This window comes from Bison bison, unplaced genomic scaffold (genome assembly GCF_000754665.1).
Source record: "Bison bison bison isolate TAMUID 2011002044 unplaced genomic scaffold, Bison_UMD1.0 scf7180017863415, whole genome shotgun sequence".
Lineage (NCBI taxonomy): Eukaryota > Metazoa > Chordata > Mammalia > Artiodactyla > Bovidae > Bison > Bison bison.
This window is the reverse complement of record NW_011493987.1, coordinates 431,782-448,330: the sequence shown is the minus strand read 5'-3', so window position 1 is coordinate 448,330 and position 16,549 is coordinate 431,782. Positions and strand designations below refer to the sequence as shown.

The 16,549-nt window shown below is 51.8% G+C and overlaps 2 protein-coding genes and 1 long non-coding RNA gene across 3 annotated transcripts in view; 1 reads left to right on the top strand and 2 right to left on the bottom strand.

The window, feature by feature from the left end:
• On the top strand, positions 1 to 1,831 carry LOC104983807. The gene is made up of 2 exons (XR_824681.1): positions 1 to 212; positions 1,519 to 1,831. It is a non-coding gene; the product is annotated as an uncharacterized LOC104983807 (long non-coding RNA).
• A 2-nt stretch (positions 1,832 to 1,833) lies between these two features.
• Positions 1,834 to 7,896, bottom strand: CFB (complement factor B). Its single transcript, XM_010833346.1, has 18 exons — positions 7,697 to 7,896; positions 7,367 to 7,600; positions 6,740 to 6,925; positions 6,421 to 6,594; positions 6,100 to 6,201; positions 5,858 to 5,994; positions 5,417 to 5,555; positions 4,962 to 5,093; positions 4,587 to 4,688; positions 4,357 to 4,494; positions 3,797 to 3,894; positions 3,541 to 3,658; positions 3,175 to 3,328; positions 2,994 to 3,070; positions 2,698 to 2,798; positions 2,466 to 2,598; positions 2,341 to 2,390; positions 1,834 to 2,034 (listed from the first exon to the last, which is right to left on the bottom strand). The coding sequence occupies exons 1-18, from the start codon at positions 7,758 to 7,760 to the stop codon at positions 1,888 to 1,890; spliced, it is 2,286 nt and encodes a 761-aa protein (XP_010831648.1). The 5' UTR covers positions 7,761 to 7,896; the 3' UTR covers positions 1,834 to 1,887.
• A 396-nt stretch (positions 7,897 to 8,292) lies between these two features.
• Positions 8,293 to 16,549, bottom strand: part of C2 (complement component 2) — an 11,917-nt gene continuing 3,660 nt past the window's right edge. Inside the window, 13 exon segments of the mRNA XM_010833345.1 lie at positions 8,293 to 8,743; positions 8,874 to 8,923; positions 9,082 to 9,208; positions 9,384 to 9,475; positions 9,608 to 9,684; positions 9,796 to 9,961; positions 10,079 to 10,190; positions 10,282 to 10,376; positions 10,501 to 10,641; positions 13,501 to 13,590; positions 14,381 to 14,521; positions 15,127 to 15,265; positions 16,340 to 16,496. Of these exon segments, the coding sequence (XP_010831647.1) occupies positions 8,573 to 8,743; positions 8,874 to 8,923; positions 9,082 to 9,208; positions 9,384 to 9,475; positions 9,608 to 9,684; positions 9,796 to 9,961; positions 10,079 to 10,190; positions 10,282 to 10,376; positions 10,501 to 10,641; positions 13,501 to 13,590; positions 14,381 to 14,521; positions 15,127 to 15,265; positions 16,340 to 16,496 (1,558 nt within the window). The 3' untranslated portion in view covers positions 8,293 to 8,572.

The following is a 16,549-nucleotide window of genomic DNA, read 5'->3' as shown; positions in this document are numbered from 1 at the left end:
TCAAGTCCCTACTTAGTCTATTCTTAGGATGACAGCTCCTAGAAACCCTCCTTTGGTTTGTCTGTAATGTTTGCCCCCATCCTCTGCCCGCTCCCCTCTTCTTCCCCAGCTCAACGGGACCCAAGTGGAGTCTGTACAGCTCAAAGTCAGCATTGCCCGAAAACAGCCCATGCTGGATGCCGCCACGGGCAAGTCTGTCTGGGGCTCCCTGGGTAAGAAGGGGATTCTTCCTTTCTCATGTCTGTTGCCCACAGCTCACCCTGTTTTGTTCTTCTGCCTGTCCCTGGGTCCCCTAGAGGGGCTAGAGACCTGGTTTTGTGTGGCAACTATGGGGATTAGAAGGAGAATCCTCAGGCCTTCTATCAGTTAGAAGCAGGAGGAGACAGAAGTATTGGAAACAATTTCCAAGGCGTTGATTGGAACAAGGAAGAAAGTGGGAGTGAGTCAGGTTGGCGAAGAAGGTGAGCACCTCATGCGGCCTTACTCATTTTGAGATGGAATATAGTTGGTTTTATAAAATAGGCCTTTGAAGTTAGGAATCAGAAACGCAGGTGTTCAGTAACGACTGAAAATGTAGACTGGAGTCACCTGTATCATAGGGCTGCTGCGAAACGACACGATAGTGTTGCAGGGGAGACTGAATGCAGAGGAGCAATGAGCCAGTACTGGACGTAAGGAATAAACAGTCAGGAGCTATGGGAGGAAGCTGGGCTGTGTTCCTTATGCCCCATACGGCCCCAGCCCTCCTGACATGTTAGGCTGAAGTTGAGTGTGCAACGTCGGAGACAAAGGAGAGGTCAGAGAGCTGGGAGCAGGTCCCGAGGGGCCTGGATCGTTGCAGCCGAAGGATAGAGGCTTTGAGAAAGTGGAAGTGATCCACGGCATTGAGATAAAAGCTCCAAGACAATGGGGGCTTGCATGGGGGTTCCCTCTAGCCCCAGAGTGGCAGGAATGGAATCCTTGGGAATGGGGCGTAGGGAGGAAAGAGGAAGGGGAAGGGACAGCTCCAGGGAGAATGCTTAGGGCCAGAGTTACACTGGAATGAATTCTCCTGATGGAATGAATAACCCGTTTCACCCGAAGTAGGTTTCCATGTAAAGCAGTAGGCACAGGGAGTTCGGAGCCAGAGTAACCCGTTATACTAAAGAAGGAACCAGGAAGGACCAGCATGTTAGCAAAGGTCTATAGAGATTTTCTAATTTTTGGTGTACTGACTGGAAGTAGCGGTTAACATTATTCACACGTGTCAAGAATAACATTTGGGTTATTTCTGAGGACAAAACACTCATTACAGTGTTTGCGTGTGCCATGATAACTGCCCACTCTTTACTGGGGCCATGGATTGGTAGCCAGAGGCCTAAGGGGGCTAAAGGTAGAGAAGCCATCCTGGCCACCAGAGGGCAGCATGGAAACTGGGCATCCAAAGGCCAGAGGCTAGAGTTGAGGTGGCCAAACTCGGCCTCAGGTCTGGTCGGTGCTCTCCCTCAGACTTTAACGGAACTTCTCCTCCCTCCACAGCTGTCCAGAATAGCCCTAAGGGCTGCCACCGGGACAAGAGGACTCAGATTGTCTACAGCGACGATGTCTACAAGGAAAACCTTGTGGACGGCTTCTAGGGAATGGAGCTGGATTCCGTGTGCCTCGTCTGCCCCAACGCTGGTCTCAGTAAAACACTGAGGTGGAAGCTCACCCATCTCCCTCAGCCTCTGGTTTTTCAGCACTTGGGATTGGGGTTGAGCCTTTAAAAACGGCTGTTAGATGTGATCTCAGTTGTAACCACATGGCTAGTGCACGCTCCCCACTCCTTTACCCCAAAAGGATCTTGAACACAGGTGTTGTCGCAGCTGTTTTAATTTGGTCTCATGCCCCTTTCCAGCAGGAAACCCCTTATAGAAAACCCAGATCCTCATTTTGGAGTTTTTCCTTGAGCCAGGGCAGCACCTGGTAGAGGTTGATGTGAAAGTCTCGAGCATAACCAGGTACTTGCTGTGGCCGCTTGCAAACATCCACGACGCCCCAGCTGATCACGCCAACCTGGAGAGAGCGAGGGGTTGCCAAGAATCATTTAGTAGAACTCCTTAATCCCAGGAAGCACAGCTACTGCCAGTTGCATCTGAAGTGACCTGACCTGGGAGGACTAGGGACCCAGTTCAGTTCTGTCCCCTGGCACACAGACCAGACACATGGCCCTGAATTGGCCAGTTCAAGGAAGAGTCTGAAGGTGAGGCAGGCTCTGCCCCACCCCCCACCTCTTTTCAGCCACATGCAGTGAGCTTTCCTGTTTTGGGGCCCACGCTGACCACTCAGCATCTCTCCAGAGAAAGGAAAGAGAAGACTCACTTGAATGAAGCGACTCCTCTTGTGAATAATCAGGGGGCCACCAGAATCACCTGCAGGGAAGGAGATGCTGTAGGAAAAGACTTAGGCCTCAGAACTCACATCACAACCAAAGAGCCTTCTCTCACCTTTGCAAGTGTTGGGGTCAGCGTAGGGATCCACACCTCCAGTGCAGAGGAACCTGGGGGTGACTACCTCAGAGACGTCCTTGACTTTTTCATAACCTGGGGCGCGTAGAGCATCTCTCTCACAGCTGGCTTTCTGTAGGTGAGATAGGGAAGTGTGGAGAGAGGTGTGAGGAACAAAGCTTGCTTAGGAAGGACTGGGGCCTAAAGGACCTCAGGATGCCACATTCCTCACCTTGTCCCCATTCTTGATGTAGACTGCCTTCCGAGTCAGGGTCTTCTTAGACTCAGACACAAACAGAGCTTCAATGTCCTTTGCAGGGAGTAGCTCTTGCACTTTACAGATGGATAGACTGGGTCATTGCAGCACTCTCCCTCCCCTCCCCACCTCGTGCTTGTCATCGAGTGGCCCTCCACTCCTTCCCGTGAGCTGGCGGCTGGGCAGGGCGTGACCTGCTCTCCCTCCCCCTCATCCCTTCCTTGTCTCAGAACTTCACCCTTAACAAGCTGCTCTCCCTGAATGTCTCTTACTCTGTTGCTGGCATGTGGTTGACCTTGGAAGCCTCAAGGCTTGAATCGATCCCTCAGTGCAGGGGAGACAAATGGGCCTGTTGAGGAGAGATGGGGAAATTCAAGGATCGTGAACCCTGGGCCTGCTACTGTCTCAGTTCTGCCTCTCCCAGCCTTTTCTCTCAGAATCCAGATGGCTCACCTGATGGTGGTCTCATACTTGAGCTTTTCCTTGAGCCTGACGAGGGCCACGTCATAGTCATAAAACTCAGGAATGCCTTTTGCTTTTTTTGCATTGAGGTCGTACTTCGGATGAAATAGGATTTCTTTTACCTCCCACTCCTTCCTCTGTCCTCCTGAAGTACAAGAAGGGGTTCCTCTAGACCACTGAAATCTGTGTAGGCAGCCTCCTGCCTGCATGTCATCCCTAACCCAAATCTTCCCCATCCCTAACTTGTCCAGCATGCAAGGGAAGGGCTGCGATGAGGACAGGTGGAAAGTGGGCCCTGGAGGCAGTGTGGCCCAGAGGGCACCGCAGAAGCTCAGAATTGGTGGGTTGCATCCTTACCCAGGCTGACCTTGATTGAGTGTTTCTCATCATCCACAGTGAAACAGTGTGCAGCCGTCAGCACAAAGTACTCAGACACAATAGCACCCATACAGCTCTCATGCCCCTTTGAAGGGCGCTGGGGACAGCAGCAGAGGGAAAGCTCAGCTTTCACAAATCTCACAATCTGATCAAGAGTGCCTTGCCCTTCCTCCGACCTTCATTTCACCCTGACCTCCCTTCCTCTAAGTTCCCACCACCAGGACACTGCACTTACAGTGACCGAGATCTTGGCCTGCCACGGTTGCTTGTGGTAGGCAGTACCATCCTTGTGCTCCCAAACCATGCCACAGAGACCCAGTGTCCGGCTTTCATCTGACAAGAAAGGAGATTGTGCTAAAAGCTGGGACAGTTCATTTCCAAATGGCAGCTGTCTTGCGGAGGGAGGCCAGTGTGTCTGTGGGGAGCAGATGCCCAAAAGAGGGAAGGGAAGGCAAGGAACCACTGGAATCATGGGACTAAGCTCAGAGACCTGGGCATTTTCAGGCCCAACTCCTGCTAACTTGCCATTTCTTGACCTCTGTTGGCCCCAGCTTCCATATCTGTAAAAGGAGGGACTTGAGAAAGGTCTCGGCATCATTTCAAAACTCGTGATTCTGAGATCAGGGAGTGGAAAGTACCAGGAAGCAAGAATAGTGACCTGGAGGTAGAGGAGGAAAGAAAGGGCTTCCAGACTTTCCAGGGCTTTAGGAGGAGTGGAAGAATGAGTGACCTTGAGGGGTCTGGGGAGAGCTGAGTTTCCTGACCATCTCCTTATAGCCTTCCATAGCTTCCTACCAAGCATTTGGACGAAAACATCCTCCAGGTTTTCCATGCCTTGGAGTTTGAACACGTGTTTCTCTTTATCCTTCTTGGAAGCCAAAGCATTGATGTTCTCTTGGTTCACTAGAGGTCCAACCCCGAACACATAGATATCTGAGAGAGAAAAAACAGAGTGAGAGTCTTGGCCCTGGCGCAGGCAAGAAGCTAGTAAAGTGGGGTGCTGGGTCCTAGGCAGTAAAACTCACCCAGATAATCCTCCCTGGGGTTTTTGCGATTTCTACCAATGTCTAGCAAGTACCGAATATCGTGAATGACAGTGACTGGATCCCCACCCATGTTGTGCAAACCTGCAGGAGAGACGGACCGTGAGGGTGGGGAGACATGAAGGAAGAGGGTCCAGAAAGACAAAGAGGCTGGAAGGAATGACATACAGGGCTGAGTGAGCAGGTTGGAGAGGAGATTATGAGTGAGAGATCACGGAGTGGAGGGTCCCTCCTTGTAAAGGCACAAGGAAGAGCAGCACGCCATCCCCCACCACAAGTCCAGTGTTACATGTGGACTTGGGGCCACGGGCTGGTTTGAGAGGGTGGGGAGTCAGGCAGGAGAAAAGCCCCTCTTACCGTCAGTCATGATGATGATGACGTGGCGCGTGCGGTTCCAGGTCTCTTTGAACTGGTTTACTTCCCTGCTCATCATGTTGTACACTTCCAGGAGAGCCCTCTTGGTGTTGGTCCCTGCCTTCAACTTGTGATCTGTAAACAGGGAAGGTGTCATCACCTCGCCTGGTCTCCCAACCCGTCCTTGACCCCAGGGGTCCAGTGGCAACTGGGTTCCCACATCTGTCAACTTGAGTTGTCACCCCATTGTCTTTTCTTTGACAATAAAGTGCCCCTCTCAGTTCCAAAGGGTTCCCACCAAACCCCATTTTCCAATGACCCTGCTGTCCAACCGTGGATTAAAAAGTAGTCCTCCCTGCCCCACCACATGGTCTCACTACACCCTCCCCATGACACTCCTGAAACTTCAGACCTCTCTGACCCCAAAGTGAACCTTGCACCCTTCCCTGACTTCTGACCTGCGTAGTTGATTTGGTTGAGCTGGTCTGTGACCCAGTCTGCTTCGCTGCTCTTTGGGTCGGACACTCTGATCAAAACTTTGGGTTCTGTGGCATATGTCACTAGACCATATTTTGGCTTCACCCCATAGCTTGCCACCTGTGGGCGAGGGGAGCAATAGGTCACAGCATCAAAAGAGGAATATACGGTTGGGAGAATTCAGCAGCTGGACTGAGACAGATAGGAAAGTCCTTAGTAAGAGACTCAAGAACTGACTCATCACCCTGAGGTCATGGAGGAGTCCAGGTTAAAGGTCAAGTAAAAGGAAAGGAGGACACAATAGGACCTGGAGATTTTCTGGGACCCTGTGGCTCCAAGGGGCTGGGAGTATTTGGGAACTAGTCCTGGCAGGGCAGTGAGGTCCTTTCAAGGTTCCCACCTTCAAGGGGAGGGGACCCCACCTTCTCGATGAAATCTCTGAGACAATTCTTGGCCCCTGTGAAGTTGTGGGCCCCCACGCTGTCTGATCCATCCAATACCAGGTAGATGTTCATGGAGCCTGAGGGGTCCAGGACAATCTTTCTCTTCTGTTGTTCCCCTGGATGTCACCAGAGAGGCTCAGGCTCCAGAACAAAGAGGTCTCCTGCCCCTTCTCCACCCCATGCCCAACTCCCTGCCCTGCCTCCCCTCTCTGCCTTCAAACCTGGGCTATGTCCATCCTCGGCATCAACTCCTTCTATGGTCTCTGTCAGGGAAGACAGGAAAGCTTCGGCCACCTCTGCAGGAGTGTCGTACATAAAGGAGTCTGGGAGAGGTCAGAGAGCAGGTCAAATGTCTGGGAGGGTCAGGGACACTGACAAGAGATGGTGGGCTTCAGGGGCGGGAAGGGCTTAGAAGTTCTTCAGGGAGATTTAGAGAAGGGAGGAAGGAGCTGGATGGTGGCAGTGAGAGAAGGCAGTGTGCTCCTGAGGGGATGTGCAGATGGGAGAGCAGGGTCTGACTTGAGGGTACAGATAAGGGTCACCTTGGCAGGAAGGCTCCGTTCCACTCCAAGAGCCACCTTCCAGGCATGTTCGCTGCTCAGAACCACGTAGAGTGAGCCCCCGGTTGCAGTAGTAGGTGACACGGTCTTCAAGGCGGTACTGGCTGCCCACCTTCCTCGTGCCAAGGGGGATGCCCGGGTTGGGGCAGTACGCCGCTGCAGAAGTGTAAGATACACTGGTGAGGGCCAAAGCCTGGGGCCCAAAGGGCAAGGCAGAGAACCGAGAGCTGTGGCACTGGCTCCTCAGGCTGCGGGTGGTCAGGGAGAAGGAGCTGTTGTGGACAGGGGGGACGGTTCTCACCTCCATCATCACAGATGGCCGTTTCCCCATCCCACCGACCATTCCCTTGGCAGGTGCGATTGGCAGAGCCCCGAAGAGTGTAGCCATCATAGCAGCGGAAAGAGATCTCATCGCTCAAATTGTAGTAGGCAGCCCGGGGCCAGTACTCCCCATTCTCAAAATCCTGTGGTCTGGGACAGCGAATTGCTTTGGGGGCAAGGGGGTGGAGACCAAGTAGAAGTTACTGGAAGGGAAGGGCTGCCCTTTAGGATAACCCTTCTGGTCTCAGGGACCCTGTCACTGAGAAATATCACTTCTGGGCCTCACAGAATAGCTAAATAGCTACTACCTTCAACCCCTGGAGGAACCTCCACCCATAAGGAGTACTGCTGCTCCCCGCTCCCCATTTCTAAGTGTTCTTTGAACTGCCGGGACTGCTTGACACAGGGTAAATGCTTAGTAAAGTCTAGCTCCCCTTCCTTCTCTCTCCATCCCACCTCCAATCCTCGCTCAGCTCTGACCCGTGCTCAGCCCAACTTGTCAGCCTGCCTGGTCTCCACTCAAGCCTAGACTTATCCAAGTCTGGACCTTGGCTGCCACCTGCTCCGTCCCACAGCCAGCCCATGCCCATCCTCACTGCCCTCCAACCTTTGCATTCAGCCCTCTTGACAATCTTTCTGTCTTGAGTCTGCAGGGTGCTCCAGGACCCTGTGGATCTGCAGGTGCGAATCTGCGTGGGGTATGGGTAGAAGCCAGAAGGACACAAGTACTCCAGCACCTGGCCCGCCTTGAGAAGCCGGAAGGAGCCACCTTTGATCTCTACTCCCTCCAGAGAGCAGGGGCTTTGGGGCCCGGCCTCAGGCAATGGCGTCATGCCCACACCTAAAGAGAAAAGTTGGTGAGGCCCAGCCTCACAAGGCCGAGGACGGATCGTGGGGGAAGCAGGAGTGGAGGGAGGGGGGCTGTGATCTCACTTACCTCCACACAAGAGGCCCAGGATCAAGGGTACCAGGCAGAGTCGGGGGTTGTGACCAATCCCCATGGTGACCCGGGGCTGGGGGCAGGAGGGCCTCTCCTGGCTTCTGCTGCAAGTCTGCTTGGCTTGATGGCCAAGCTGAAACTTTAGACCTGAGCCTAGTCACACTCCCTTCCCCTGCCCCCCACAACCTCCAGCCTTTTATGCAATCCTGTTCTGGCACCTGCTGTTCACCCCACCCTCCCTACCCACATCACTTTCCGGAATGTCCAAGCGGGGAGGCCCCACTGAGCTGCCAATCAAGGAAACAGAAACTGCAAAACTCCACTTTGCTCCCAAGGTCCAGGACTCAGCCAGTCAACACCTCCTCTCCGCCCCTGGTCCTGCCCAACAAGCCCAGACCTCCCCTTGGGGACTAGATATAAGATCCACACTGCGCGCCGCCCCCCCTACCCCCTGCTGCTGACTCTGTTACGGAACAGAGTTCAGCCACTGTTTGTCCAGCAAGGTCTCTGACCTGCCTTCTTGGCGGTTCCTGGAATTATTCTGGCCTTTTTCTCCCCTCCCAGGCCAGCCCCTAGGCAGAGGCACAGACAAATGTGGGGATCACTGGCTTTTTATTAATTTCATAACTGGGTAATTTCCTATGTAAGGAGAAGGAGAGTGAGCCAAGTACAGCAGAGGGTGGGGTCAGCGCTGGCAGGAGCGCCGGGGATTCCCTAGTGTGGATGTGCCTCTGCCCCGGAATCCTGGAGGCGGGAATGTGTTCAAAGCAAGGAGTGCAGATGGGTCATGGAGGCTGAGGGTGGACATTCAGAGGTAGGAGACTGGAGAGACAGCAGGTCCTGGCAGGTCAGCAGAGGGCTTGGTGGCCAAGATTAGAGGGGCACAAAGTTCAGGATGCCCTCCAGATGCTGCCTGAGCCAGGGCTGCAGGCGGAAGAGGTTGATGTGGAAATCTCGTGGGACCTTGCCATGGGGCGCAGGTTTGCGGGAGTTCTTACTGGAGCTGCCACAGGGGTTGTAGAGACCCCAGCTCACCAGGCCCACCTAGAAGAGGGAAAGGTTGGAGTGGGGGGCTTCCCCTGTCCCAGCCCCAACCTCCTTAGGTCCTTCAAAGGTCTGCCTCATCCCCCAACAAGGCCAAGATCCCGTGACTCCAGTCCTGCAAACTTCTCACCTGAAAAAACCTGAGTCTCCGCTCAAGGAAAACTGCTCCTCCAGATTCTCCTACCAGAAAGGAGGGACAGAGACTGTCATCCTGCCAACCATCACCGCTGCATCAGGGCGTGCATGCTGGCCACAAGGGACATCGGTGGCCTTCCCCTGGGGAATCTGGACTCCAGGGTGGGGGTTGGGGATGGAAAGTGGGCGGAGGAGGGGCTCACCCTTGCAGGGACTGTCATCCCCCTGGGTCCCACTGCATAGGAACTGGTCTGTCACCACCTCTCTGACATCTGTCAGGTTGGGGAACGTGGTTTTGTCTTCGAGGACGACCTTGACACAGTTTGTCCACTGCAGGAGGGGCAGAAGAGGACACAAGGATGGAGTGAGCGAGCCCAGGGCAGGGCTTGCTAGGCCCAGGAGGAGGGATGACTTGGGGTCAGAGATAGAAAGCAGCCAGAGCTAGGGGATACAGAGAGAAATCCCATCCCCACCCTCAACAGCATCCAGAACCTGAGACCCTCACCTCTGACCCTGTCTTGAGATTAATATTCAGCTTATCCCCGTTCAAAGCCACAAAATGAGCGGGAATGCTCACTTGGTTCAGAAGCTCCTTCTCTGAAGTCAAGGACAAGGATGTCAGTGCTGGTCCCTTTACCCAGCATCCTGACCTGGGGACTGCAGCACAGCCCATGATATCACCCCCCAAGCCTTGGTGCCAGTCCCTCCAGCACCGAGTCCAGCGCTCACCATGATCTCGGCAGGTACTGCCTGGGAGTTTCCGCAGAGCCAGGTTGGCCCCCACCGTGCAGGGGAGGCAGATGGGCCTGAGGAGAAGGGCCAGGGTCACAGAGGCCCATCCTTGGTGCCCCCTCCTCCAGGGCTCCCCAGGACACCCTCCCCTATAGAGGGTGCCCTCCCATCCCAGACCCCTGCACCTAGCATGGGTGGACATCTTCACTTTCTGGGTCAGCTTTAGCAAAGCAATGTCATCGCCATAGAACTCTGGGATTCCCTGACTCTTCTTGGAAAAGACATTGAAGCCTGGGGAGATCACTGCCTCCTCAATTTGGAATTCTTTGCTCCCCTGAAAGTTGGGATCCCCTGGAAACAAAGTAGCAGATTAGGCTGGACCAGGGCTCCTGAAGGGGCCAGAGGCTGGGAACAAGGGGTGGGAGCTCTGCCCAGGGGATCGGGAATCTGGTGCGGGCCCTTCCTTACCCACACTGACCCTCCACAGCGTGCGGTCCTCGGCATTGCGGAAGCAGTGAGCGGCTGTCAGGACCCACTGGTCGGAGATGAGGGCCCCCCGGCAGGTCTCCTGGCTCTTGGGCTGCAGGGGGACAGGTAATCTCAGGGACTGCTATGTCTCTGGCTCACGGCCGTACCTCTGGGATCCAAGCCCCATCCCTCTTTCTGTGTACCTTAATAGTGACGTGCCAGGGTGTCCTCTCCTGGGCAGAGGCATTGGCAGACATGTTCCCTACCCCACAGATGGGGTCTGTGAGCTGGGAGACATCTGTGGGTGTGAGGAGCAGATGGTGAAGGAGGCCGGTGAGGGGCAATGTGAGCAGGTGCCATCCAGGGACCCTCAGCCGGCTCCACACTGGCCACCCCCTCCAGAGAGGGGGAAGTGCACTCACCCAGCATGTGCTCGAAGACCTGGCTCAGCGCCTGTACATCCTTCAGAATGAAGGCGTGCCTCTCGCCGTCCTTCTTGGACCCCAGGTTATTCAGTTCTTTCCAGTCCACGTGTAGGCTGCCCACACCGATGGCATAGATGTCTGAGGGGGAGGGAATTAGCAGAATCTCACAGTGAGTGGCTATCCCGCAGCACAGGAAGCTGTAGCTGGGAACTCGCTGTGTCCCACGAAGCCCTACGTGAGCGGGACGCCCTCCCCTCTCCTCCACTACCTATCTGACCTCATTTCCTACCACTCCTCCCCTTCAGTCTCTTCCAGTCACACAACCTCTTGAAGTTCCTGAAATACACTCCCACCTCAGGGCCTTTGCACGAGCTTTGTCCCTGCCTGGTTCATTCCTACCCCAGGCTTCCCACATGCCTCACTCTCTTACATTTCTAAGCTTTGATTCAAATGTCACCATCGCAGGAGGCCTGCTGTGGCCTCCTTGTGTAAAACTGCAATGACCCAGACATCTCGATTTCTTTTCTGCTTAACTTTATACCTCAGTGCATGTCACCCTCTACTGTGCCATATGGCTTCCTTATTTATTTTCTGTAATGCCTGGAGTGGGTAGAATTATGTCTTCTCGAAAGGTATGTTCAGGTCCTAACCCCCAGGACCTGTGAATATGCTCATATATATTTGGAAATAGTGTCCTTGAGGATACAATCAGTTAAAGTGAAGTCTCGCTGGATGGGGGAAGGGAGGGAAAGACGAATCTGACACCTTTACAAGAATGTAGAAATCCAAATGCCAACACGGAGAACCATGTGACATCACAGAGATACCTTCAGGGAAGACAGTGATGTGAAGAGAGGCAGAGATTGGGTAATCCTGTCTTCCCTGGTGGCTCAGAGGTTAAAGTGTCTGCCTGCAATGTGGGAGACCTGGGTTCGATCCCTGGGTCAGGAAAATCCCCTGGAGAAGGAAATGGCAACCCACTCCAGTATTCTTGCCTGGAGAATCCCATGGACGGAGGAGTCTGGTGGGCTACAGTCCACGGGGTCGCAAAGAGTCGGACACGACTGAGTGAGCGACTTAACCCCAAGCTAAGGAATGCCTGGGGCCACCTGAAGTTGGACAAGGTAAGGAAGGATTCTCGGAGGTTCTGGCTGGAGCACGGCCCTGTTGATGCCTTGATTTTGGACTTCCTACTTCCTGAGCATGAGAGAATACGTCTCTGTTGTTTCAAGCCACCCGAATTTGTACCCTTTGTTGCCACAGCCCTAAGAAACTAATATATCACCCCCTTCCAGAAGGACAGCCCCACGAAACAGGCATTTTCCTCTGTTTGTTTACAGCTGTATTCTTAGAGTGGTGCTTGGCCCAAAACAGGCTCTCGGTGAGGACTTTTAAATGAATAAATGAATGAAAAAGAACTCATGATGTAGCATGGAGGCGCAGCTTCAGATCTAGTCATCCTCTACAAAATGCTGGCTCTGGGAGAAGGGCTTGAAGCCACCTCTTCCCATTGGAGGACGTGGATCCACACGACCATCCACACCAACCTCTGAGCCAGTGTGGGTGCCAGTTAGAACTGCCCCAGGGTGGCCACCAAGTCTAGCCTTCTCCCACCCTTTATACCCCTCATAGTCCTTTTATGCAGTTACAGTGGGAGCTGGACGATTATCACGTCCCATGTGTTTTCGCTGAAGAATTGATGCTTTTGAACTGTGGTGTTGGAGAAGACTCTTGAGAGTCCCTGGGACTGCAAGGAGATCCAACCAGTCAATCCTAAAGGAAATCAGTCCTAAATATTCATTGGAAGGACTGAACCTGAAGCTCCAATACTTTGGCAGCTTGATTCAAAGAGCCGACTCTTTGGAAAAGACCCCGATGCTGGGAAAGATTGAGGGTAGGAGGAGAAGGGGACGACAGAGGATGAAATAGTTGGATAGCATCACCAACTCAATGGACATGAGTTTGAGCAAACTCCAGGAGATGGTGAAGGACAGAGAAGCCTGGCGTGCTGCAGTCCACAGTGTCGCAAAGAGTCGGACAGAACTGAGCGACTGAACAATAGCAATGTGTTTTCTCTATTTCCCTGAGGTTCCTGCCTCTTTTTAAGAAGATGTTTTCAAGCATTTAACTCTGGCCCAGTGATGCTAAGGAGTTAGGGAGTGAAGTTTGGATTTTGCCTTCCTTAGCAAGGGTTTTCCCAAAGAAATCTGCTTACCCTCAAGGGGCAGGTGGAGTGGGTGGCATGAGCAGAAAAGAGAGAACCCAAGGGGGAAGTAAAACTTGGGACCTCAAAACAAGCTGCTACCCCTTATCTGAAGCACTTCTCTTTGAAGTTCTTTTCTGGTCAAAGGTGAGAGCAATTTTTGTTTATCTGAATTAGAGGAACTGTTGTTTTAGAGACTGCAACTGCCAAAGCCTTAGTTAACTGCACTGATGGAGAAAAGGCCAGAGACAGTCCCCACAAGGATTCCAGACCTTTTCTTCCTGGAGAGGTTTGTGGAACAAAAGCTGGTGAATGAAAACGACATTGACGTGAGTTTCTCTGTACCAGATAATGTTTGAGCATTTGCCCTTACTGGCCTGAGGTAGGTCCTTGTCCTGTATCCTCCTTACAAGTAAAGAAATGACCCAGGGTCACAGCCAGTCAAAGATGAACCCAAGGTTGAAACTACAAACTCAAGGTTTGTAGTTTGACTACAAACTCTTCAGTGTGATCCTTGGCTCACTGCATACAGAACAACACAGCCTGGGGTCTCAATAGAAATACAGCCGAGGACTTCCCCAGCAGTCGAGTGGTTAAGACTCTGCGCTTCTACTGCAGGGGGTGTGGGTTTGATCCCTGGTCAAGATACTAAGATCCCTCATGCTGTGTACAGTGCAACCCCCAAAAAAAATGAAATGCAGAGAAATATAGCCAAGATGCTGAAACTCCTGGCTATGGGCCTTGGGTCCTCTGCAAACAGCACAGATTGTGGCAGGGCGGGGGCAGAGGCTCACCCAGATAGTCTTTCCTCTTCTGGTTGATGTTCAAGACTTCTTTGATATTGTCAACAGCCACCTTGGGAGAGCCGCCCATGTTGGACTTTCCTGGATCAAGGAGGGAAAAGAATTGTTCATTAAGATGGATGCAGCACGATCCCCTCAGCCCTGGAGAAGTAGGGAGGCATTCATCCTGGGAGCCTCAACACTTACACTCCCTGCTGGAGTTTCGAGATACATTCTTCACAGAAATTCTTTAGCACTGGGTCAGGGGCATCTTTATACTTTATCTCATTTGATTCTCATGCAGCCCCTGTAAGTGTGGGTCTCCTCAGGTTATATATACGAAATTTGATTTCTAGAGGAGCTGTGTGATTTGGGCAAAATTAAGATAAATGGCAGAGCCCTGATCCACTACCCAATCTGCCTTTCATCCATGGACCTCAACATCACTGCTGCACACGTCCCACCCAACTCCCTCTAGGTGACCTCCCGGGTGGCAACAACGAACACATGATCATAAAGCACTTTTACACAAAGTACTTATTGCTCTTCGTAAAAATTGTGTAAGGGGACTTTCCTGCGGACCAACGGTTAAGACTCTGCACTTCCACTGCCAGGGGTTCAGGTTTGATCCCTGGTCGGAGAACTAAGATCCACATGCCATGCGGTGCAGCCAAAAAATAAACAAATAAACTATATACAGAAAAGAGGGCAGCTTCCATTATCGGTAATTGTCGTGGTTGTCATTACCATCATCGTCAACATTGTTTCTACTTTAGAAATAAGAAACCAAGGCCTGACATGGCAGAGGGAGAACCAGAAGGCAGGTCTTCTGATCCCACATTGCTGCTCCTTCCACGGTGCCAGGCTCACTGACAGAGACAACAATACCTACCATCTGTCAGAAGGATGATGGCATGTCGGATTTCCTGCCAGGCCCCTGGGTTCATATGGGGTCGATTCATTTGGTTATTCATCATTATATAGACAGCGTGGAGGGCCTCGTAGATGTTGGTCCCAGTTCCATTTTCATGGTCTGGAATATGTGAAGATGAAAAGCTCTCTTAGAAACTTTCCACTTACCACCTGGGAGAAGGGAATCACTTTATTTTCTCCAAACACTGGAAATGCAATTATCAATTGATTTGATAAAGACAGACCTTTGATATTCAGTTAGAGATTTGGCATCATTGCCCGTTCAAATATTTCAAACCTTTCCCTTTAGAAATGCTCATTGCACAACAGCACTAAAGGTCATTCTAAAAGCCCAGGATTTGAAGATGGGGTTCCCAAAGAAAGTGGATTGTTTCAACCAGCTGCTACCTACCACCCAGGTAGTTTCATAATGACATGAGGAGACTATGAAAACCAGACCATGTGGTTCAGGGAGGAGCTGAAGACCTGCACGATGCTTTTGGACACATAGCACATGTGAACAAGCCAGGTGTTGGTAGGAGCTGCAACTCCCCAACCATGAGCCTGACTTGGAAGCCACCCCAATCTAAGGAACCTTAGGCCCAGAACCCTGGGACCTGAATGCCACCAAGAGGCCTCTCTCTGGAACTTGTCTAGAATCTCTGCAGGCACAAAGAGCCCATCCTCTACTGCCACTCCCATCACCTTCATTTGATGGCATCATACCTTTATAGTTGATATTTCTCAGACTGTTCTCCACTTCAGTCACATCCCGGGATCTGTCTTCCAAGACAGACATGATGATTTTGGGCTTTGATGCAAAAGTGATGATGGCGACACTAACCTTGATCTCAAAGCTGAAGATCTGTGAAGGGCAAGTGAGAGGGTGAAGGGCCCCCAGACCAAAAAAAGATGGTAAGAGAGCCAGCAATGGGCCCTGGAGGAGACAGAGAGCCTAGACAGAGATCGACAGAGTCAAGGCCCATGGAGAATCCCTTCCTGGGAGGTGGCTGCTTAAGGAAGCCAGGAAACTGACAGTTGTTGGTCCTCTCCTCTGTTTGACGGGTTCACTCTGCATTTAATCCTCATATTAATGATGTGAGGGGTCGTGATGGTCCCTATTATACAGACGAGGATGCTGAGACTTGTTGCCTTGCCCCCGATCACACCACTGGTGAAAGATGGAGGAAGAATTCAAACCTATCGGCACTTGCCTGTAGCATTTTATAGCCTCGTGGCTTAGTGGCTTACTTAACTTTACATCTGAAGAGAGAAACTAAGGAGCACAAAAGCTGCCTTCTTTCCAATGGAGCAGGGAGGGAAAACACATAACTACAAAAACTATGGTGAAAAGCATAATTCCCAAGCAAAGTCCTGGCAAGAAATGTAAACCAGGGGTTTCCAAACTCTTCTGTTCATGCATTCCATCAGCAGAAACATTCTGAGCACATACCTCAATATAGGTATATATATTTTAAAGTATACTTATAAAGTGTATCATTGTTCAGATATATTGTACACATTTTAAAATGTATGGAAAAGAGTGAAATTTTAAAAGGAAACTATTAAGTTCTTCATTTCAGTTAAATTACAGTTATTCCACATGATTACTAGTATTTTTCTGCCACACACACCCCCACAGACTGTTTTGGGTACCCCTTCGTGAAGATCACTGTTCTAGAATTCCTGAAAAGAGGGATCTCAGCCTCGTTCATCTTTGTGGCCTCCCAGGAGCCAGAATAGTGGTTGACATATAGTAGGTACCCCAACAGTGTTTGTGGAATGAAAAATAGTATCCTCTAAATTCATGATCCATAGCATGTGTATAATCTGGGAAGACTTCTTGGAGGAAGTGGGTTGCAAATGGGATTCTGAGAAGGGAAGGAGACAGAGACAGTGCAGGAAGGCAGCCGATATCCGCAGGCTCCTATTTCCTGACCCTGTCCACCATGCGGGAGGCGCTGTCCTTGAAGATTTCAAAGTCATCTTTGGACACACTCTGAGAGGCGTCCAGGAGCAGGTAGAGGTTCAGGTGACCGGAACGCTGGATTTGTATTTTGCGGCCCAAGTTTTACTGGGAGAAATGTGAAAGGGGGAGATTCAGACCTCCACCGCTACACCTGCTCTCTATCCAAGGCGATCAAACCCC